The sequence below is a fragment of the Ictalurus punctatus genome, unplaced genomic scaffold, assembly GCF_001660625.3.
Source record: "Ictalurus punctatus breed USDA103 unplaced genomic scaffold, Coco_2.0 Super-Scaffold_100056, whole genome shotgun sequence".
Classification (NCBI taxonomy): Eukaryota; Metazoa; Chordata; class Actinopteri; order Siluriformes; family Ictaluridae; genus Ictalurus; species Ictalurus punctatus.
Window position 1 is genome coordinate 1,290,590 of NW_026521088.1, and position 23,846 is coordinate 1,314,435.

At 42.3% G+C, this 23,846-nt stretch overlaps 1 protein-coding gene across 11 annotated transcripts; it reads left to right on the forward strand.

Annotated features, from left to right (window-relative positions):
* Positions 1 to 1,279: 1,279 nt before the first annotated feature.
* Positions 1,280 to 22,290, forward strand: LOC108262330 (protein IWS1 homolog). Of its 11 annotated transcripts, none has more exons than XR_008394621.1 (11): positions 1,281 to 1,577; positions 1,672 to 1,810; positions 1,951 to 2,053; positions 2,983 to 3,063; positions 3,204 to 3,376; positions 3,788 to 3,991; positions 4,084 to 4,177; positions 5,010 to 5,054; positions 11,306 to 11,405; positions 11,513 to 11,656; positions 20,566 to 22,290. XR_008394621.1 is itself a non-coding variant. In XM_053678899.1 (9 exons), the coding sequence occupies exons 8-9, from the start codon at positions 5,024 to 5,026 to the stop codon at positions 7,216 to 7,218; spliced, it is 912 nt and encodes a 303-aa protein (XP_053534874.1). In that variant the 5' UTR covers positions 1,300 to 1,577; positions 1,672 to 1,810; positions 1,951 to 2,053; positions 2,983 to 3,063; positions 3,204 to 3,376; positions 3,788 to 3,991; positions 4,084 to 4,177; positions 5,010 to 5,023; the 3' UTR covers positions 7,219 to 7,540. The 11 variants fall into 11 exon arrangements, 1 of the variants encoding a protein (XP_053534874.1); XR_008394618.1 differs by having other exon boundaries at positions 11,306 to 11,400; positions 11,510 to 11,656; XR_008394620.1 differs by having other exon boundaries at positions 1,282 to 1,577; positions 11,306 to 11,400.
* Positions 22,291 to 23,846: the final 1,556 nt, after the last annotated feature.

Consider the following 23,846-nt stretch of genomic DNA (forward strand, 5'->3'; position numbering starts at 1 on the left):
TCATGGACAGTTCTGGAACTTACTCACAGGGGAAAAGTACCCAAACATGAGGAAATGTGCCACCTCCTTGACTGCATTATTTGGCTCTACTTATTTATGTGAGTCAGCCTTTTCCCTCATGAAGATCATTAAGTCCAAATACCGTTCCCCAATGACTGATCATCATTTGGAGGCCTGCTTGAGGCTGGCTCCCAGCAGCTACTGTCCGGACTATGCAAAACTAAACTCAACAGGAAGTCAGCATTTTGATTTTTCTCTTAATTTTTTCCTCCGTTTTTTGCCATTTCCAGGCCTTGTACTTTAACGTACTCCTCCTGGAGCTTTCATCAGTTCGGCATCACATTCGGTCAGACTCATCTACAGGCATTGACGATGCTAAAATGCGAAGCTTTTGAATTTTTGCTGCTCGCCGTGGGCGTGGCGCTCTCACAAATTTAGAAGTTTCACCATGAAAAAGGAAGTTGTTATAACTCAAACATAGAATGTCCAATCTAGGGATGTCACGATACCAAAAATCTAGTAGTCGGTACTGATACCAGCAAAAATACACGATACCATGGTGTGTATAAATAAATAATACTTTTAACTCCTTTGTTTAAACACTTGAGTATTATAAAAAGCAATAGTGGCAACAGTCACATAATATAAAAAAAGCAATTACAAAATAGATATATAATAAATATGTAGGCATAAAATGTTTTTTCTTGAGATGTTCTGAAATGAGGTCTGGTTTCGGTGTATAGTTTGGGGATCTCTGTATACATGAAGTAATTTCTGCCTGGTATCTGGGGTTGAACCGCTGAAGCAGAGAGAGAGAGGGGGTGAAGGTGGAGCAATTTCATTTTAGCCCGGAACCTTTAGCTTGCCTTTGCCAGGAGGTTCAGACTTGGCTTTCAACAAGATAAAGAGCCAAGCATAATTCCAAATGAACACCAGAATGCTTTAAGAAACTCAAAATCAGTGTTTTACAATGAGCTTCAAATGTCCTCCATGGTGGCATGGACCAGGACCCCTCGGTCTGCAGCATTACAGGAAGATTTCAGGTTAGACATTATGGGAAGAGTCTCGGTGCTGTTATTGTCTCTGGGGCAGACATCCGTTAACATTGTGACCCCTTCCCTGGAGAGAACAGCATTACAATGCTGAAAACAGTTTTTTAAAATAATAATTCACTACTTAAAGCATGTACCCGAGCTCCTGCTACGCAGTAACTAAAACTGTCTGCAACTCACATGTTACTTCATTCTTTAGTTCCTTCTCTTAAGTGTAGAGCCTCTGTCAGATTGTGTGATTGATAAAGAAAAGCACATAAATGACAAAATACCAGTTTGAGTGCCTAGTGGTCTAATCAGGAAATGCTCTTTGGAAGCTCAATATATGCACTTATCCGTTTGCATTTTGATTTGGCTGTTAGTGCTGGGGATGTCCTTAAGGTGGTGTGCTGCTTTTGGCAGATTTAGTCATTCTCTTTAGTCACATGAGCACTAATGGTTTTTCTAAATTTTTATGTTGTTTATTTTGGATACAGGCAGAGGAAGCTCAGCGAAAGCTTAAGAGACAGAATGGAGAGGACCCAGGTAAGCTATTTCTTCAGTGATTTTAGTCATATCTGAAAATGATTGGTCAGTTGAATGCAGATTGCTGAAGTGTGAGTGTCTGTGTGTGTCGTAGCCCTGCCTCCATTCTGCCCACTGTTTGCCAGCTTGGGAAACATTCTGCAGTGTGACGTGCTGCTTGGCATGCTGGGAGCTGTGCTGCAGTGGGCTATGGAGCCCAGGGAGGACACTGGTCTGAGTCCATGCTGCAGAGGGTAAATGTTTTGATGTTTTGTTAAAATGACATGATAGTGTAGTAAATTCAACAAAATTCCACTTGCTATGCTGTGTTCATGAGCATCACTTTTTAATGACTGAGTAGTGTTCACAATTCTGTATGTGTGTGTTGCTACAGGTGCTGCACTTGATAGGCATGGCTCTGCTGGAGGAGCAGCAACAGCTAGAGAACATTGGGGATGACGATGAAGTTACTTTCAACTTCACCCTCAAAATCTCCCGTAAGTTTTGTACATCATCTCACACAATAGAAAGTCTCAAACCTGTATCACAGGTCCCGGTGAACCCCCCGGCAACACTACAAGCATCCTGGCTCTTTTAGAGACCTTGCAGTGCACGCCTCACTTGGAAGTGCACAAAGACATGATTCGCTGGATCCTTAAAGTGAAATTACATCTTGATTATGTTTTCAATTTGCCTTACTCTCTCTATGCGTGCACCTAATATGTCCACCAGGTGGCAGCCTAGCATGTTTTGCAATTCGCTCACTGAAGGTAGGTGCAACATACAAAAGATGAGCGTTTTTATCATGAAGTTTAAAGCAGTGCTGCATCAAGACCTGTTTGAAATCCAAGCAGTGCAACACCACTCAAGGTGGCGTGGCCGGTAGGCAAAGCAGCACCTCTCACCACGGTGAAGCACAAATGCTTCACTGTCCCAAAGCGGTTTTGCTGCTGATCATCTGTAGGTGGCCCTAGGGGTGTTTTGATGTGGATTATTGTGCGTGTTACTTAAAAGCTGTATGTCAACATGAATATTTAAATGACATGTAAGGATTGCTTACTACACAAACTGAATTTCAATGCACTGTGATGTGTGCATTTTTTTTTCCATATAGTGAAAACTGTCAGGACACCTGCACCAGGCAGAACATGTACATATGAAGGCCATGGTGTAGGCCAATACTGATGATGTATTGTAGTATGTACTTTGAAGAGAAACAGGCAAATTAAATGTTAGTAAAATTGTAATGCATCTTCAGTATTTAATGGTATGGTGTGTGTGTATACTTTTTAGAGCACAAATGTGTTCTATTGAACACTGCTTAGTTTTGCAGACTTTGATTGTGTGTGCATGTAGTTCTAACTGCACTGCTGTATCGTTTTCTTGTAGAAGTATTTTCCTAAATTATGTGTCTTTTTCTACACAGATGGTGGTTAGCATTAAAACGATGCGTGAGTGCACAGCTGCTGCACCTCCCTGTGAAGGAACAGGGCACTGTCATAAGGAGGTCAGACTTTGAGCAACTTTCTATTCCACAGACATATTAACCATTACCCTTTAAAGTGTTGAAGAGCTTAAATCTACGTGTGTGTGTGTGTGTGTGTGTGTGTGTGTGTGTGTGTGTGTGTGTGTGTGTGTGTGTTGCAGAATGTGTGGGACAAAGACAAAGCATAGAGAAAAAGGAAAGCTGAACTGTGCTGGAAAAAGACCATGGCTCAAACATTAGAGAGCCAGAGTCATTTTATCAATAAGTACATAGATCTGCTCACGCAGGATTCAGAGGATCTGGACGCCTCAGCCTCTACATCAGCAGAGCATAGGTACCTAAGCATGCTCGTAGTGACGCAGCGTTCTTAATAAGTCAACTTGTATTGTATTCTCAATATCCAGTCAGTACATTTATGTCAGTAAATGCATGCATCAACACTTCCTTGACTTTGCTGAGCAGTTGTCTGTTCTTTGTCCTAAAAGTTCTTGCATATAATGGTGGTCTTCACATAACATAAGTAAATTCCCATCCTTAAACTCTTTATCTTGCATATTCATTTCGAGCATTTTCTGTTGGGGTAAATGAGTAGAGAGGATCCTAGGCCATTTTTAGCAATTTCCTGGTGAGTAAAAAAAGATGAATCCATTTATTCAACATTGATTATTTTAACAAATTCAGAGGTACCTTAACATAAAATTAAGGTTATAGTGTACTTGTAACCATCCGTCTCTGCTTGGTACAGCCCCAGTTCATGTGACGGTGCTCTGGTGTGTGGGACCTCGTCGTTGGCGTGCCAGAGGAGGAGAGAGGAGGCAGATGGAGATGCGTATCATGTGTCACGAAGCGCAGGAGATCCTACCTGATGGCACCGCCATGGTGCTCGCTGCCTTTGTCCAACGCTCTACGGTCATGTCCAAGAACCGCAAAAGACCCCCTCACAATCCAGGTAAGGTTATGGTTTACAGTGTGCAAGTCAAGTAATTGGATAGGTTTGAGTAGCCAGTGTGCTTATTTCTGGAGGATACATGTGTGTTACAGAGAGCTGTGATCCCCTCTTCATGCACCCTGACCTGTCCTTTGGTACCCATACCGGCAGCTGTGGCCACATCATGCACTCTCACTGCTGGCAGAGGTGAGGAGTTGGGCAAAATGTTACTTCTAGACAGCCTTCTACTTAATCCCAAATAAAAAGTTTTGCTGCTTTCAAATGTTTGTGGATATAGGCAATAGATCAGCAGCTAACAGTAAATAGTTTGTCTAGAAAATATGACCTTTATATGAGCAATTAAAAATAAACTAGCTAGTATTAATCAATCAGTCGGGATGTTTTGTGACCGAAAAGTCAAAAATCTCATTTGTGATGTACAGGAAAGTCTTCATGGATGTGTGGTGATCAATAAGATGTAGATCCAAATTGGATGTGTTTGGCTTAAATATGCGATCTGCAGAACGTTAACCTGATCTGACCTTAGGAGTAAGTGCAGTTCAATTCAATTTTATTTGTATAGCGCTTTTTACAATAGACATTGTCTCAAAGCAGCTTTACAGACATATCAACATGGTATACAGATATTAAAGGTGTGAATTTATCCCAACTGAGCAAGCCACTGAATGGCGACGGTGGCGAGGAAAAACTCCCTAAGATGTTTTAAGAGGAAGAAACCTTGAGAGGAACCCGACTCAGAAGGGAACCCATCCTCATCTGGGTAACAACAGTTAGTGTGAAAAAGTTCATTATGGATTTATATGAAGTCTGTATGGCCTTAGGAGCAGCCATAGAGTATCAAAAGCTAAAGAAATCAGGTGATTGAACTTGTTATACATATACATCAGAATATATCCACTGGACATTATTAAAGTATAATGAGGTGGGGGTCAGAGTGCAGGCTGCTGTGTTAATGCACCCCTGAGCTGAGAGGTGTGTATCATTGAGATTATGTGTGTTTGTGTCTGGTTATTTGCAGGTCTTTGAATATCAATGATGCAAACAGGGAGGAGAAATATAACAGGTATTTACATACCAGTCAGTATGTGTGTGTGTGTGTGTGTGTATATGTTTGTGTGTGTGTGTGTGTGTGTGTGTGTGTGTGTGTGTGTGTGTGTGTGTGTCTCTGCACCACTTAACTCCTGTCTCCCATTTTTACTGCATTTGTAAAACTGGAGACACTGCAGGGGGAAACCACTCAAACCCTCTAGTGTGTGAATCTCCCAGAGCTTACACATTCAAACTGAAACTACACAAGCACTACAAACGTGTGTGTGTGTGTGTGTGTGTGATTGTATTTGTGTAACAAATACAGTAACAGTAAACCGTTTTTGTGTTGATCTTGATGTATGTTTTGGATCACTGTCCTGCTGGAAGATCCAACCACGGCCCATTTGAAGCTTTCTTTCAGAGGCAGTCAGGTTTTTATTTAATATCTGTTGATATTTGATAGTCCATTACGCCATGTATCCTTTCTCTGTCACTTTGGGGTGGTAGTTACATCCATCGACTTGGATAAGCAAGTTACAAGCCATCGATAAGGGAAACCAGAGATCAAGATACATGTCAGGTTTTATTTATCTATTTTCATGTATTTATTTATTTATTTATTTATTTTAAGAACTCACTTTTTACATTCCTTCTAATAAGTCGCCTAAATGCATTCTTAAGTTCATTCTGCTTAAGGCACTCCACAAAAGCTTAGTGGAGTAGTACTCCAGCTACCCAGGAGTAGTTGATTAAAAATAGGCGAGAGTATTTGTTTATAAAACTAGTTGTTGAAGCCCTAAAAAGAGCAGTGTTCCTGTGGACCTCAGGGGAAGCAGTAAGGAGCTCTGTTCATTTGAGAACTTTAAGAAAAGTAACCTGGGTGAAGCTCTTGATGAATCTGGGAGATGTTGAGTATGTGCAAAAAATTTAAATATAACATTTAAAAAGTTTAAGATTTCACAGCATATTTGTGTGTGTGTTATTTCAGTATTAATGTTAAAAAAAAAAAAAAAACCCACATGTGCCAGGTGTCACGTATCAGGAAGCTCTGGACTCCACTTCCCATCAGCCACTGCACTGCACTACATGTCACATGACCACCTGCACCTGATTCACGTTTTGGTTAATGAGCACTCTTGTGTATATATAGCCATTGTCTGCACTGATTCACAGTCTTTCGTTGTCTTAGACTTTCGTGTTCCCGTGTTTTGTTTCATGCCACAGTATTTTGCCTGGTTGTCTTAGTTTTGTTCTTTGATTGTTTAAATAAATGTTATATACTGCAATTGCTTCTGGCTCAACCTTGAATCGTGACAGAACGAAAGACCAACAATCAGAAGCAGCAGATCACCAAGATGGATATCTGGGGCGTCAGGATGCCACCAATGTTAGTGGAGTACTTTGCCACGTTGCGCCAACAGTCGGAAGATTACCAAGCTGCGCTACGAAAGCAGCAGGACGCCAGGAATTACCTGGGCTTCAACTTACCGCCTATGTTCATGCAGGACTACGCCATGCTACGCCAACAGGAGGAGGAGTCCAGGTACAAGGGGGAGTTTGTGTTCAGTACAGAGACCCAGCCCTGGACCGCCAGGGTGACCTCAGAGCTCGAACCTGAGCTCCACGAGGTGGGCTCACCTGCCGAGCTCCAGCAAAGGGTCAGCGGGGAGGCACTAGCACCAGGCTTTGATGTCCGAGTCCCAGTCAAGTCTCAAGTCCCTAAGGTCCCAGCCAAGCCTCGCGTCCCTGAGGTCCAAATCAAGCCTCGCGTCCCTGAGTTCACGTTCAGGCCTACTGACCCAAATGACCAAATGCCGCTCACGCACCGCCAAGCTCCGCTCACGCCACAGTCCGCCGACACGCACCGCCAAGCTCCGCTCACGCCACAGTCCGTCGACACGCACCGCCAAGCTCCGCTCACGCCACAGTCCGCCGACACGCACCGCCAAGCTCCGCTCACGCCACAGTCCGCCGACACGCACCGCCAAGCTCCGCTCACGCCACAGTCCGCCGACACGCACCGCCAAGCTCCGCTCACGCCACAGTCCGCCGACAGGCACAGCCAAGCTCCGCCCATGCCCCAGTCCGCCGACACGGCCAGCCAAGCTCTGCCCATGCCCAAGGCCGTTCAGCTGAGGTCGCCGCTCAGACTCCCCCGTTCAGCTGAGGTCGCCGCTCAGACTCCCCCGTGCAGCTGAGGTCGCCGCTCAGACTCCCCCGTGCAGCTGAGGTCGCCGCTCAGACTCCCCCGTGCAGCTGAGGTCGCCGCTCAGACTCCCCCGTGCAGCTGAGGTCGCCGCTCAGACTCCCCCGTGCAGCTGAGGTCGCCGCTCAGACTCCCCCGTGCAGCTGAGGTCGCCGCTCAGACTCCCCCGTGCAGCTGAGGTCGCCGCTCAGACTCCCCCGTGCAGCTGAGGTCGCCGCTCAGACTCCCCCGTGCAGCTGAGGTCGCCGCTCAGACTCCCCCGTGCAGCTGAGGTCGCCGCTCAGACTCCCCCGTGCAGCTGAGGTCGCCGCTCAGACTCCCCCGTGCAGCTGAGGTCGCCGCTCAGACTCCCCCGTGCAGCTGAGGTCGCCGCTCAGACTCCCCCGTGCAGCTGAGGTCGCCGCTCAGACTCCCCCGTGCAGCTGAGGTCGCCGCTCAACCCGCCTGCTCCATGGCAACTAGTGTTCCCCCCTTCTGCTTCGAGGAGACCCACGCTCCTCTCCCTGGCCGCACGGGGGACTTCTCTCGGCCTTCCAGTTCAGCTGGGGACGTCGCGCTGCTTTCATGCTCTGCCGAGGAAATATCTCAGCCTCCCTGTGCCATTGAAGAAGCCGCCCGGCCTCCTGATTTTGCGGGGGACATTTTCTCCAGGGGGCCAGGACCACCAGATGGAGGACGTATAATTTTGGGCGCCCTTCGGGGAGGGTTCTGTCACGTATCAGGAAGCTCTGGACTCCACTTCCCATCAGCCACTGCACTGCACTACATGTCACATGACCACCTGCACCTGATTCACGTTTTGGTTAATGAGCACTCGTGTGTGTATATATAGCCATTGTCTGCACTGATTCACTGTCTTTTGTTGTATTAGACTGCCATGTTACATGTTTTGTTTCATGCCACAGTATTTTGCCTAGTTGTCGTAGTGTCTATGTTTTGTTGTTTGTTCATATAATAAATGTTATATATCTGCGATTGCTTCCGAACCCATCCTTGATTCGTGACACCAGGGTGTACAAACGTGTTTTTTTTTTTTTGTTTTTTTTTGTTTTGTTTTTTTTCCTGGTCGCGTATTTAAAATTCTTACTTGAACCGGTACATCTATACGATATAATTTCGTCATGTGTGTGCTTGTGTGTGTATTTGCACATGTGTGTGCACGTGTGTGTTTTCCTACTATAGGTGTTTAAGAACTCTTTGATCCACCAGAGGACGGGTGATAAGAACTAATGTCGGTACTTCTCTAAGCAGGAGCTGAAGGAGCTTTTCACACTGGAGGACACGTACTCGTCCTCCATTCGGCCACATCTCCTCTCTGAAGGGCATGAATGTGTTTGGCGTGTCCCGTCATGACTTGCTGTTCTCTAATGAGGATACTCTGCAGGACAAGGACAAATATGGTCACAATTTGGCCCATATCTGTTCAGCAGTGCTATATCTAGGCCATATGTGACGGATAATACCCACATGTGGCCCAAACGTACTTGCTATTTGGGATGTCTGGTTGGGGTGTGAAAATTTTAGATGCTGGATTGACAGTTATATTATTAAATAACAATATGAACAGCAAGATTATTAATTGGAGTAGCATAAGTAATGAAAATAGCAAATGTTAATATTCATAAATACAGGTAATGGGATTTAGTGTTAATAGTGCAAGAGTAAGTGTAAATATGAATCTGAAACAGATGTGGCTGTTCATCTCAGTGCTTTAATTGAAGAAAAAGTCAAAAAAATTTAGCCATGTTGTATAACATACATAAAGGGCAAGCAGGCGGAGCTTGTGTCCCCAAACATGATCAGTGCTTGCTTTGATGTACAAAACTCCTCATATGGCATAGAGCACGCACCATACAGCATTCCTCAAATCTAGGCCTAATTCTAAACCACTTTAGCTGGAAGACCCACCCACACACTGTGTGTGTCAGTGCCTGTGTCTGTATGGTTGGATGATGAGCAGGTGTGTGTGTGTGTCAGTGACTCGGGTGTCTGTACAGTAAGCTGATGAGCAGTTGTATCTCACTGTCTCCAGTGTTAATGTCAATGGCCTTCAGAAAAAAGTCCAGTGCTTCCTGTTTCCTCCCTTCAGACAAACACTGTTTCCCAGAATGCACCAGTGAATCAAACGATTCCTCTTTATCTTTGACATCATTTGGACTCTGCACTTCAGTGGCTGCACACTGATGCACAACTTCACTAGAGGCCAGTTGAACGTCAGTGAAGCTCTTTACCATCACCTTCCTCTTCCTCCTCGCACTCAACCATGTGTTCACTAGGCTCTGGCTCGTCCTCTGGCTCCTCCCACTCCTCTAATTTTTCCTCTTTCGTCTCTGGTTCCTCCTCTTCCTCCTCCATATCCTGCAGCTGTGACTGTACTCATGAGCGTCGTGATTCGATTGATGTGTTCATGCTGCATCTGCGGTTGGTGCCATTATTCAGCATGGATTTGGGTGTGGAAGATCTGAGGCCCATGAAGCTGCGAGCTAATGGACTGCTAGCCAAAACAGGTTTCTCCACCTCTTCTTCTTCTTCATGCCCCTCTTCCTCACCATCATAGATGACTCGCAGTTTTTTCTTCTTGGTGGGGCAGAGCAAGGACTCGTCTGCTGCAGTGAAATATACTGATTTCTGCCTACCACTATCATTGTTGGGTGTGGGGTCAGATTCATCTATAGCTCCAGTGGCAGAGGTTTAGATGCATCAGCATCAAACTCGATGCAGGCTTTTGAATCAAAGTCCACCTCTGATAATGCTTTTGGTATGTTTGACTCAATTCCCAACAGAACTACAGATGAATCTGATTGCATGAAAGGAGAAATGTGCAAGGTCTGATTTGAGTGAGTGTGTATGATCGGATTTCTCCTCTATGATTAAACGCTCCTCATCATTTATGCTCTTAAATACTTGTCCAAAATAACTGTCCTGTCACCTGTGTAGATAAATCCATCACATGCTCATCCTTCACCTCCATCCCTCCCATGCTCATCATCTCCAGCTCGTCCGATCCTGATTGGGTGAGATCCACCACGGCAGGTGGGCTGAGGTTACGGCAGGGTGGCGTGGTTTTGACATCATCCATCGTCGTGTGTTGGTCTGGGCCCTGTTGCCATGACAGCGGGAGCCAACTGGGTCCTGAGTTCTGATTAACGCTGTCCATCATGAGGCTGTGCAGCTGTGACTCGGCCTGGACCAGGTCCTGCGCTTTCTGCACACGCTGGTCACTGTAAATACAACACATACAAATACAACAGCACCGCACACTCTTGACTTCAAAAAAGAAATTGCGAGCATTCTAGCAAAAACTTTAAAAAACAATTCCTCTATTGAGAACTGCCCTCCTGCTTTCTGGACTTTTCTTACTCAGCAAGAAAAAGAAAAGAGAAACTTCAGCTCCGGTACAACCGACCTTTTACTACGCATAGAACATCTCTATTTGAGGAAGAGTAAGAAAACATATAGTTAAAAGTAAAAATACTAAAGTGTACCGTACCCCTAAAGCTGATTGTTTGGTGGGGAGGTGTGTCTGATTGCTTATTCGGAAACAATCTGAGACGCTGTGACATTTATTTCTTCTGGTTTAGTCAAATTCAGATTAATGTTGTTTACAACACAGACAGCAGAAAATCCAGGTGGACGAGTTTCAATTTCTGACACTGTGGTCTCAATATCTTTAGAACAAGGAACTGAACTCTCCATACCTCCTGAACCACACCCTGATCACAAGCACTTGGTGCTAATGGGCTAGGGGTTAGGCTTTTGGAGTTAAGGGGTTAGGGGTAGAGAATATGAGTTAGGCAGTAGGAAATTACCTCTGTTACACTGTTGGTAGACTTGAAATGTGGAGTTTGTGGAATATCAGTAAGACTGTAATTCCCAGAATGCACTGCATGAGATGAGAGTGAGGAGGGTACAGGATTCTCTGCAGTGCCAGTGTACACCTCAGAGCTCTGGACTCGAAACTTTACATTCTGAAACCCTGCAAGACAGAATTGTATCCATAGCACATTATCAGTCTTACCCTGTGTGTGTGTGTGTGTGTGTGTGTGTGTGTGTCTCTGTCTGTCTGTCTGTCTGTGTAGTCACTTCTTCCATAAGGCATGTGTTGAGCCATGGCTTATGGATCACAGGACCTGCCCGATGCATGTGTGACATCCTCAAATCCCTCAGAGTAGAGGTGAGGTGTGTGCGTAAATGGATTCATGAGAGTTTCTCATCTCTCTAGAGACGGATGTTGAGGAGCAGCACATGTAGACGGTCACTTCTGCTTTGCATTCGTTTCCCAGCAGCACTGAGTACTTTCACACACACTGTGACTCAGTCTCCAGCATACACCCCAACTCCGAGTCTCTCACACAGTGATGCTGCCTTTTCTGGATATGAATCTCTGCATGCAACAGAGCAGCTGGGTCCTGCTGACCACACACATGAAGGTGAGAAGTGCACACACACACACACACACACACACACACTGTATTTCAGCCTGCCTTGCTGAATTCCAGAAGCTGCTGCTAATAAGCTAGTTTGTTCACTGTGTGTGTGGGGGGGGGGGGGGGTATTATTTTGGAAGCACACACCTGTATTTGGACTAAACATACTAGCATGACCACAAAAAGATTCAAAATTGTGGCTCAACTGACGAGAGGCCATAAGGTCTGTGAGAACGCTGATATTCTTGTCCTGGGTTCGATGGAAACATGGTGTCAGGACATGCGCTGGTCTGTCAATACAGTTCCCTCTGAAGCCCAGGATTTGTTTTTACTATACACTGAAGACATTTGGGTTTGAGATATGTCGGTCATTTTTAGGACATTCCAAACATGTTCCAATATTTTCGATCATTTGAAAAATGGGTAGGTTTAAACACAAGGTGCCATATTTTAAGTTGTTTGACCAGAATTTAATTTCCTAATATTTACATCAAAATGTGTTAATCAACTCCTATTCATCATTTGATCTCAAGCCCAAATGTTTCCCGTATATAGCAAACCAAAAATAATTGCCCTTGCTGTTCTAATACTTTTCTCCATCTAATGGGAATAGCTCAGCAGCGGTGTTCTTCACAGTGGCTGACAGTTTTTGGTCTTGGTCTTGTCACTGAGTTGACCTGTGGAGATCCAGGGCAGGTTTCATGGTGATTTTCTCTGGCAGGTGGGGCATCTTCAAGTTACTTGGTTACAGTTATATTTCTATAGCACTTTTTTAGACACTCAAAGTGCTTTACACTGGGAGGAGACCATTAGTGTGTATCCTCCACCTGGATGATGGGACAGCAGTCATAGTGCTCCAGAACTCCCACCACAAACAAGCTATTACTGGAGAGGAGAGAGTGATGTAGCCAATTCAGAGATGGGGATTATTAGGGGGTGATCGAGAAGGCCAATGAGGGAATTTGGACAGGACACTGGGGTTATACCCCTACTCTTTTTTTAATTTTATTTTTATTTATGTTGTTATATATTTTTAATGACCACAGAGAGTCAGGACCTCAGTTTAATGTCTCATCCAAAAGACAGTGCTGTTTATACAGTAGTGTCCCCGTCACTATATTGGGGCTTTAGACCCCACACAGACCACAGGGTGAGCCCCCCCTGCTGGTCTCACTATTACCACTTCCATCAGCAAGCTTAGTTTTCCACAGGAGGTCTCCCAGTACTGGCCAGGCTCAACCCTGCTTATCTTCAGTGGGACGCCAGGCAAGAGCTGTAGGGAGAGATGGCTCTGGTTATGTATTTCTGCATTCAGTGATGGACTGGGAACCTGTTTTCTCGTAGCTGCCCTAACTGTTTAGGAGGGCATGCTCCTCAGTGCAGAGGTACGCTTCCATATGGAGGCTCTATTCAATGGCTGTACCCTGTGCTGTGATTGGCTTGCAGGTTTGGAGGCAGTGTGTTTGAAGTGCCACTGCACTACGATAAGCCCACCTTTGAGAGTGAAACTCGCAGCTAGGAGACCAGCAAAACACACTGTGACTGTAAACACACACACACACACATGCGTACATGTTCACATACACTATACATACATTTACAGTCACAGGTTTGGATTTAAAAATGCATTTTATTTCATTTCTGTGTGTGAGTTAATGAATGACCTCATGCTGTGGTTAATGGGAGGAAAATATCTCTTCTCTTTTATCTCTGGGGTGTGTGTACTGGAGAAACACAGTTCACCAGCTCCCTCTGCTGGACATGTGTTGCATTACCTCTCTCTTTCTCGCGCACACAGTCCGTATATACTGAATTTGCCATGTGACAGGTGTTCCTGGTTCAGTATGGGTGGAGCTTATGTGAATTTTTTTTCAACTTAATCATGTGACATCCGTTAGCTTTTCTTTCCACTTGTTCAGCTTGATCATCTATTTAATGCTGTATAGCGACTGCTGGGTAGGTAATGTTAATGTTCGCTATGTTAACTAGTGCTGTGGGTAGGTGACGGGCTAGCACAGCTGATATTACTAAACTATTATACTGTTTAATTATAGGCAGGCTTTTATGCCCACAAATACTAAAGAAATAAAAACAGAAGCTAGTGGTAATGTTATACAGTTCAGATTATACTTAAGCTCCGCCCTCACTGACTCAGACACGCCTGTCAATTGGCACAAAAAGCTTGCTATTTAAAAATAAATAAATAAATAAAAATTCTTAAAATTATTCTAATTTTACTAACTATTTTACAAAATATCAAAATGTGTCCTTTTATGTGTGTGTGCTTCACAATGTGGCCTTATTGGTATCTTCTGTACTCTATGAACTACTGATCTGAACTGTTAAATAAGAGGTGTAATTTTAATCAAATTATAGTGATATGAAAATGTAAACTGTAAATAAAGTCTCTTTTTATCATGAATGTGTGTGTCCACTTGGTCCCTTGGCATGAGCGGGGATATTTATCTAGAGTATCAATTACTATACGAAGTCTTTAGTAACAGCATTTCTCTGAATATGATTTAATGGAGCTTGTGTTTAGAGTGTAACTTGTACTTTAGTTTTCTTCATTTTCCCAAAATTTAACACCAGATACTTCACAGTACACGAATACCACATGGAGATACAAACTTTATAGTTGACGTGAGGGTAACACTGTTTACACAAGGGTAACAGGCTTGACACTGAGGTAACACTGGTTACACAAGGGTAACAGGCTTGACACTGAGGTAACAGGGTTTACGACCTTTAAGTGTAGAGATCTGATTAATTTTATGTACATATGCGTGTTCATGGATAAAAAAACGTACTGTCGTGTCTGCTCAACTTTTTTTTTGATGAGGGATATGCAAATTGAATTTAAATTCACTAGTCTTACTTAAATTTCCTATATTAACTTGTAGATTTTAATTATAAATATATTTTCTAATTATTATAGTCTCTATTGTATCACTGGAACAATGGCCCATATACACTCAGCTAATCATGTGACAGCAGCACTGTACATGAAATCATGCAGCTACAGGTCAATAGCTTTATTAATGTTCACATCAAACATGTATTATTGTGTATGGGGAGGACCGGGTGGGTGTGAGACCCAGTTTCTGTCCCAGTCTGGCCCGGCTCCTTCAGGAAATACTTTATCTGATGTGTATATCAGCTGCTTATTTCTTCTTGGCCTTTACACACAGTAAAGGTTTACTGTGCTGCAGTTCTACATGTCTTTATACTTTTGACCATTAGGGGGTCTCCAATGTAAACCCTTGAGAAATTAAACATTTTCAACACATCTGTAATTAAGCTGCAACTTTTGGGGTTTTGAGGGGTTTTTTTTTTTTTGGAGAGTTTTTTCAGGTTTGGAGGGTTTGAGGGGTTTTTGGACTGTTTTGGCGGGTTTTGGGGGTTTTGAGTTTTTTTGCATTTCGGAGGGTTTCAGAGGTTTTCTGAGTTTTTTTTTTAGGGTTTTGTAGGGCATTGGAGTGATGATCATGGTGACAATGTTGACGATGATGTTGACGATGATGATCATGATGACGATGATGGTGACGATGATGATGATGACAATAGATGATGACTATGACCATGATGATGACAATGTTGATGACGTGATTATTATGATGATGACAATGACGATGATATGACGGCGATGATCGTGACGATGATGATGTTGATTACGAATGTTAATGACGACGATGATGGTGATTATGATTACGATGATCAGAACGATTATGATTATGATGATGGTGACGACGATGATGACTGTGACTATGATGACGGCAATGAGGGTGACAATGATGGCAATGATGACAATGACGATGATTATGAGGACGATGATGGTGATGGTGATAATGGTGGTGATGATGGTGATGATCTGAAGTCTTTATTTTCTCCTACAGCGTGTATGAAGCAGTGCTGCACGGAGCAGATGACGGAATGTCTGGACTGGATTATGGCTGAATGTAAGAATTTGTATTCAAAATTTCTGCAGAGTATGGCGATCTCCTTCATACAGAAGTCAGATGGTTGAGTAGGAGTAAGGTACTTCACCGTTTTATTTCCTTGGTGAGTGAAATTAAGGCTTTAATGGAACTGGGGGGGGGCGACGACACTAACCTGTTGTCTGATGGCTGCTTGATCTTGCATTCTTGGCTGATGTGACAGAGAAACTGAATCAGCTCAATCTTCAGTTACAAGGTAAAGACAAAACCATATGTGATATGATCAGTGCTGTGAAGGTATTTAAAGCAAAACTGTCATTTTACCTTCAGCAATTGAAAAACAAAAGATTGCAACACTTCCCCTCATTGGTAAAGATAGAAAGAAAGCCATGCAAATGCAACCAAAGTTTTGGATGTACTCGAGTATTGTGACCTCCTGTCCAGGTTTGGGCAGGAATCTGAGGAAAGGTTCAGTGATTTTGAAAATCTTGAGATATGTGTGGCATTTGTTGCCAAGTCTTTCATGGAGATAGACATGGATCACATTTCAAAGCAGATGGCTGAACAAAAGTTTAACTATGTGCTCTTCTCATCAGCAGACCATAGGCAACAGCTAAAGGGTGTTTCTGTCGTGGTTTCTGTAATGTAGTGGTTATCACGTTTGCTTCACACGCAAAAGGTCCCTGGTTCGAGACTGGGCAGAAACAAGCTAGCAATTTTGAACTTTGCTTTAATAACTGACCGGTCGTCATCACCGTAGGATCAGGTCCTCTAGGAACAGCCGGAAAGCGAGACCTTGGACAGAGCAGATTTCCTTCTTTTGTGCCTTTGTAGCAAAGCAGTTGACATTTGCTTACAAAATGAAAGGGAGTCTCTGGTTTTCTACAGAAAGTGGAAGCCTGGCTCTTTTGTTGCTCAGTAAGACTCTGTGCGTGACTGGAAAATTTTCCATAAAGTACTGGTCGCCAAGTTCACCTATCAGCGAGAGGTCTACGCCCGAAAAAGGCTGGGAGCGGTTTCCCTTCCATTGAGCTTTTGGTACAAGGCAGATAACAGCTGCTTGCAAAATCACAGGCAGTCTCTGCTTTTCCACTGAATGTGGGAGCCTGGCTCTTTCCTTCAACAAGAAGACAAGAGTAATGATTCGCTTGATTCGAGGGGTAGGAGTAGACATGGCCAGGGAAGAAGAGAAACAATACAGAGCAGCAAGTAGTTACACAGACTCCTGAATGTTCTCAATAACCATACATTTCATGTAAACACCAACCAGAAAAACTGAAAATATATGTACACACTGTATTTCACAATAATTAACAATGGTCAAGTCCATCAATAACGCAAATGTCCAAGTCTGTTAAGTTCAGTACCCCAACTAAACTTTCTAAATCTTACGGTTCGGTCCCCATTTGGGCGCCACTCTGTAGCGTGGTACCTTATGGGGTTTGGACGCCAGACAGTTCAAATTAACAGTCACTTATAACTTATAACTTATAACTTTGGACATCACTCAGAATAAGGCTACTCAATTCTTACAAAATAAGTTTATTATTATTTATGCAATAAACATAAGAAAATACAGATCGTTTCAGTCATAGAAACTGAAATAATGAAAACCAAAAAGTTCCCTACGTGGGATTAATAAACGCACCCATAAGGAAACAAGGCTCTATTCATAAAAGAAAATTTTCACACACAAAAGGCAGAAAATAAAACATTTAACCCCAAAATAATTCTTAACCAAAACAAAAAAGTTGTTCACTTTAAAAGTTGCACTTCAATGGCGGTGATTTAGGCGTACGGGAGTTCGTGAACCAGAAAGCATGGGAAAGAGCAGTCAGATTCCGCTTAACACTCGGAGTTCTTTACAGACAGTAACATCCAACGATTTAAACATACTGTTTCTCCACAAAAGTATTAAAGAAAGGATCTCAAACCCGTGATGTGTCTCCGAACCCTCAAAACTCCGCTCACTCGTTTATTCACCTTGGCAGAATATTCCCGAAGTGTTCGTCAGCCTCCTGAATCAATATCCACAAGGTTATAATCCACAGTAAGAGCATTAGCATGGTCCTTGGCAAACGCACACCATCATTTCCGCCATTCCCACCTGGCGCTCATTTCCGCGTCCCGCTTTCTCTCACCTAGTCACCTGTTCTTTTTATTGCTTCCTAAGACCACACCCTTCTCTTCATCTCTTTTTTTACTTCCGTTAATGAAAACACCATGGAATGGAATGGACTCCGCTTCTGTGTCAATAAATGGTAAAATGGTAAATGGCGCACTTATATAGCACTTTACAGTGTGTCTCATTCACCCATTCACACACCAATGGTAGCAGAGCTGCCATGCAAGGCGCTAACTTGCCATCGGGAACTCGGGGTTCAGTGTCTTGCCCAAGGACACTTTGGCATGTGGAGTCATGCTGGCCGGGAATCAAACAGCCAACCCTACAATTAGTGGACAACCCGCTCTACCACCTGATCCACAGCCGCCCCTGTCACTGTGCAGCTATCTGTTGCAAATGAATGGGAAAATATCCTTGGCATCCATGCAATTCAAGGATGTTGTAATTGGTAAGTTGTGATGTCAAAAGTATCTGTACCAAGTTGATACTAAAATTTTAAAAAGAACGATACAATATTTTTTTTTTTTCAGTATCGGCTGTACCAAGTATTCTTCTGCTTTCTGATTGACTTTCTTTTGTAAGTATTAATTAACCGTGATTTCCACTCAGCCATCTTACTGGAATTTGTGTAGGTTAGGAATAAGACTGAGGATGGAGTTGTACAGTTTTGTAGTGTGTATCATTTGTAAATATTGTTAACTTCTTTACCATAGCCATGCTGAGGGAGGTGTTGACTAAATTAGAGATGGTGCTGGACCAACAAACCAATGAGATTGCTTCAACTACAGGTGTTCCAGGTGCAGTCTTTGGATATTGATGAAGATTTACTGCCCTGCAAGATCTTCCTCAACTGCATAGTCTGGAACAAAGGATGCAACAGAGCCCAGATTGCAAGCAAAAACTGGTGAGAATTTTTTTCCTTTTTTTGTTAACAATTGCTTGCACAATTACACAGCTACTGAGAGTGTTTGTTTTCTCAAGGTGACACACTTTGATATGAGGGAACAGTTATGACCTAATCTTTGGTAGAGGAGCAAAACCTGGAAAGCACACAGGGCAGGGTAACTGCAGGAGTAGTGAGAAGCACTGACACAGTTGACAAGGCAATACATGCTTATTAATTATTTATATTTTATATTATATTATTGTTTTAAAAATCATCGGTTTCGGGTAAACTGGTTGGCGCTTATTGACAGGGCGGATGTGCTCGACTGCACCTGGCGCATACAGAAGAGGGTGACTGCTAACTCCCTGGCAAAGAACCTCAATTGGACAGGAGTCGATGGAAAGACTTCACTGGCCACTCTCAAACTTGGAGAGGTCATGATTGGTAAGTATATCTGTTTACATACAGAATTAGCTGTCTCTCTCAGATGATATGTAAGGGGTAATCCACGGCTAGATGTGCATTAAACGATTTTAGTGCATGATGTGGAGGAAATGAACCACTCGTTCAAATCGTCACCTAGCCATGGATTACCCCGCCTATACCATGGTCTTTCCACAATTAATAACATTAAAGCTGTCACTGATTTTAGAAGCACAAACTTTGATTAGAAGTTTAAAATGACAGTTAATTTCTATTAGTTAGGTCGTTAGATCTGGAATTTTGCCCGATATAAATCAGACACAGAGATAAAGTAGTGTGATGAGATTACATTTATTTGAATGAATTGACAGATATCTATCAGAGACAGAGAGATTAATCATGTATGAATTTCCTGCATCATGTGCCTCTCAGCAGTCAGTCAGTGAGTTTACATGGACCACAATAATCCACTGTTAACCCGATTAAGACGATACTTTGATTAAGAAACTACCATGTAAACAGCAATTTTTAATTACCTTAATCTGATTAAAGTCATTACTCGAAGTAAGCACTAATCGAATTAAGACATGTAGTACTCCTGTTTCAGTCGCATTATCAACGTGTATTACAGACATGTAAACACCTGAATCACATTATTAACGTCGTGTGAGTTTTCACCGCATTTTGCGACAGGACACGTACACACACGGCAGTGCTCAACATTTTATGGCGAACAAGAGAGCACGGCTGCGTCCCAATCCGCATACTTGCCTACTATAGGCCTGTAGTGGGGAAAATACATCTATCTCGGCTACTATATAGACGCTAAGTGCACGGTTTGGGATGCAGTTCACGGCTTTAAGCAGTTGTCTGTTTGCACGTACAGCATGACAAAAAAAAACTGCGCTTAAAGCGTTCATAAAAAAATTAAATAAAAATACCCAAAACTGTATACTATACCATAACGAAGACGAACTGTATGTTGACATGTGAAATTCTGGAGGGACGTCGGACGGCGTGGCGCGACACATGTAAACACCTTATTCACGTTATTATCTTACTCAGAGTAAGGTCAATAATTAGATTACTGCTGTCCATGTAAACATAGTCAGTGTTGCGCAGCAGTAGTGTAGTAAAACTGAGAGTTGAATTACTTCACAAACAGTGATGGTAACACCTCATTGCTGAGAAATATAATGTAACTTTTTACCAGCAAAGTTATTTTTTTTGTTGCAGACAAAGTTGCAGACAGCGCCGGCAAGAAGTGTCTGTGTGTACGAATGTGTGTTCACGAATGTCTCTGTATGCTCGAGTGTCTGTGCGTGTGTGTGTGTTTGTGTGTGCATGTAGGCTGCGCGTTGATTTAGAAATGCTCACAGTGATCAAACTGACTGGAACTACCTGTGCAATAAACGGTTATAATGCACACCTTCCAGCCAATCAGAATCCAATATTCACACTGACCATGGTATAAACGTAATTAATGCTTAGGATTCATAATAAGCTTACGATATGCATTGCTTTCTTCCAATGTTCATAGAAACCTCTTCACGGCTAAAGCTGCAGAGATGGAGGTTGAGGGGACCATGAAGAGGTGGCTCCAGCTGGCATCAGATCGAGAGTGCGGGCGCAAGAGAAGACTTTTGAAAACTTTTGCAAAAAGAAGGTATTTAGAGTGTTTTAACTGTGGACTCTTTGTTAATTTGTTAAAATGTACATATTGTAGTCTATTTTTGATTGTTTATAAAAGTCCTTGCTGTTTTTAAATGGTTGAATTTGTGTGTGTGTGTGTGTGTGTGTGTGTGTGTTGGTAGCTGGGTGGGTATACAGTTGCGGTCGGAAGTTTACATACCACTTGCAGTATCTACAAAATCTTAATACTCTTTACAAAATAAGATTGATCATAAAAATCCTAAGTTTCTAATTTAGTAACGCCATGAATAAGCTATTTCACATAACAGATGTTTACATATAGTCCACAAGATAATAGCTGAATTAATCAAAATTACCCCCATTCAAAAGTTTACACACGTTTGATTCTTAATATTGTGTGTCGTTACCTGAATGATCCAGGACTCTTTTTATGTGTTATGATAGTTGTTCATGAGTCTCTTGTTTGTCCTGAGCAGTTAAACTGCCCACTGTTCTTCAGAAAAATCCTCCAGGTCCTTCTCATACTTTGCTTTTCCTGCATATTTTAGCCCTTTCCAGTAGAGGTTATATGATGTTCCGATCCATCTTTTCACACTGAGGACAACCGAGGGACTCGTACACGACTATTCCAAAAGGTGCAAACATTCACTGATGCTCAAGAAGGTAACAGCATCCATTAAGAGCCTGGCTGTAAACGTTGTAAACAGGATGATCATGTAAATTTTTTTGTCTTCTGGGATACTTCTTCTATGCTGTATTAACCATCTTTCTGTAATAAACCTTTTTCACCTCAGAGGACGAGTCTGCAAGTGTTGTCTAATTTCACAACTAATCACAACTCAGTTTTTACATTTTTTTATTTTATTTTTAAGAAAATAATTAAAATTCAATAACCTTTTGACTGTATGAGGTACCCGTAAATGAGAAAAAACATAGTACTACTTTCATAAAATGTCATGTGCAGCTTGATGCTAATTATAGTAATGTATAGTAATTCTGAGTCTTGAACAGTAAACTCTCAAGTGTCATTGTCATGTCACAGCAAACCAGCGACTCCGTTTCCCAGAATGCACCTCAGACTACAAACATGGCAAACACAAACTACAACTCCAAACCAACACACCGACATTGTTAACAGAATACTAATCAGACAAACCTGTTACCAATGAACCTACTACATTAGAGAAGGAAATACTGGATGTGAAGTGCAGTAGTGCTAGTGTGTGTGAATAGACTGTCAGTTTAGATACTGACCCAGAACACTACTAACATGCAGTGCTTTCTTGGGGTAGTGATGAAGTTGGAGTTGAACCGGTAAGAAAGATATTAGAGAGAGGCTTCTTTACACTCCTGAGGATGTTCAATTAGAACCTGCACCAAACTCACCTGATTCAAGTCATCAGCTAATTAAGCGGCCTGCACGAGCTGAGGTGGGTGCTTTAGAGCAGATAAAACACTAAATGTGTTAGATAAGAGTTCAGAGCCTGTGTTCTAGACACATGATTTAGAGTGGAGACTTAGGCTTAGACCTTAGGCTTTGGAGTTATTCTGATTATAGGTTTCAGTGAGGAAGTGACTGAAGTTAAGGAGAGGAACTGTAAATAAAGTTATAGTCTTTCTGAGTAAACAGAATAAGGCTATATTATTGTTACCGGGGGGAAAAAAAAAGAAACTCATAGTAGCGCTGATGAAATACATATACATGACAAAAACTGCTAGGAAAAAGAACTCAGAACATTTGCTTAACCTAATACGTTTTTTTTTCCATCTGCACATAATTATTTTAGCAGTTGCTTTTGCAATAAAAAGACTTAAAGTCGAGGGTCCCTGTAAGTATCTATGGAGAGAGAGAGAGAGAAAGAGGAGTAGTGAACCATTGACATCATGTACAGCGTTAGCATGAAGGTGTGATTGACAGTTTTTAGAAATCACTTCCTAATCCTATGCTAAGATGAATACTACTAGGCTACTACTCTAGTAATAATAATAACAATAAGGAGAAGAAGAAGAAAGATAGATTAAAGGGTGAGGAGTAAAATCAGTATAAAGTGGGGCTGTTTTGTCTTCAGCAATAATATCTAGTGCTAATAAGTAATTTGTCAACAACATTGTATATATCTAGTGCCTGGTAATCAACCTCCTCACCTGGTGAGAGGACAGTCCACTCATCCTGACATTTCACACAGTATGAATAATAATGATAACAAAAGGAAGTAAAGCTAAATGAATGTTTTAACTGAGAGTAATACTTTGTACCCATATTTCCAATTGTATAGTAGATTGCACACAGTTTTTGCTTGTTACGTTTAGACCCGAAGGGATTGCAAACTTCAAAAGCACCATCGTCATTGCACCATCGCAAATGCTGAGGATCATCAGCCATAGTCCGTTGTAATACAGTGTCTTTATGCTTTTGGTAAATATGACATCTAAAGGACTCATACTTTGAAAAGGTCCTCTGACAGTCATTAAGACCAAGTTGATTACTCTGGTAACTGGAGTAGGTAGAGGCTTGTCACCATCCACAGTAAGTTTCAAAACATATTGCTGAAGAAAAATCAGAGAGTGTTCTTCAAATGAGATGGATATGTTGAATTGAAGACAAAATAAGCACAAAATGAAGCAAGAGCCCTTTCATCCACACCGCTAGCCCAGCAGATCTCTATGCCATCGACTTTGATGACTGCAGTGACTCTTCTTGTAAACACAGTTTTGCAGTCAGTGACTTCTGGTACTTGCAGTGGTAACAGCAGACTTTCTATGCCAGCGACCCGCCTTCGAGCCTCAGCTTCATTAACTGTTTTTTAAAGGATTGGGTTTTTTTCACTGTAGAAGTTCACTACAACTGTAGAAGTTGTAGAATAAATTCCCCATGAACAACACTGACTGGAGCACATGCCAATTAAGTTGATGGACTATTAGCAAGTTATTGTCATGCATTCATATAAATCCAACAATTATGTTTTTCACTATTTAGCTGTCTTTTTACTTTAAGGATCTAATAAACTGCATATATGACATGATTTTATTTACAAGTATCATGTTTGTGATTTTAGGTTATTCGTCAAATAGTACAGCTTTTGACCATTAAATCAAAACAGACTTGTGATTTGATGACATAATGCTTATTTATTTAGAAACAGAAGTACCTAAATACAAATATGCTAA

What these genes read in the sequence shown, in the direction of transcription:
- LOC108262330 (XM_053678899.1), top strand. Translation starts at nt 5,024, where the DNA reads ATGATGCAAACAGGGAGGAGAAATATAACAG. An exon ending in AGGGAGGAGAAATATAACAG is followed by an intron (nt 5,055 to 6,337) that starts GTATTTACATAC and finishes GAATCGTGACAG; the next exon opens with AACGAAAGACCAACAATCAG.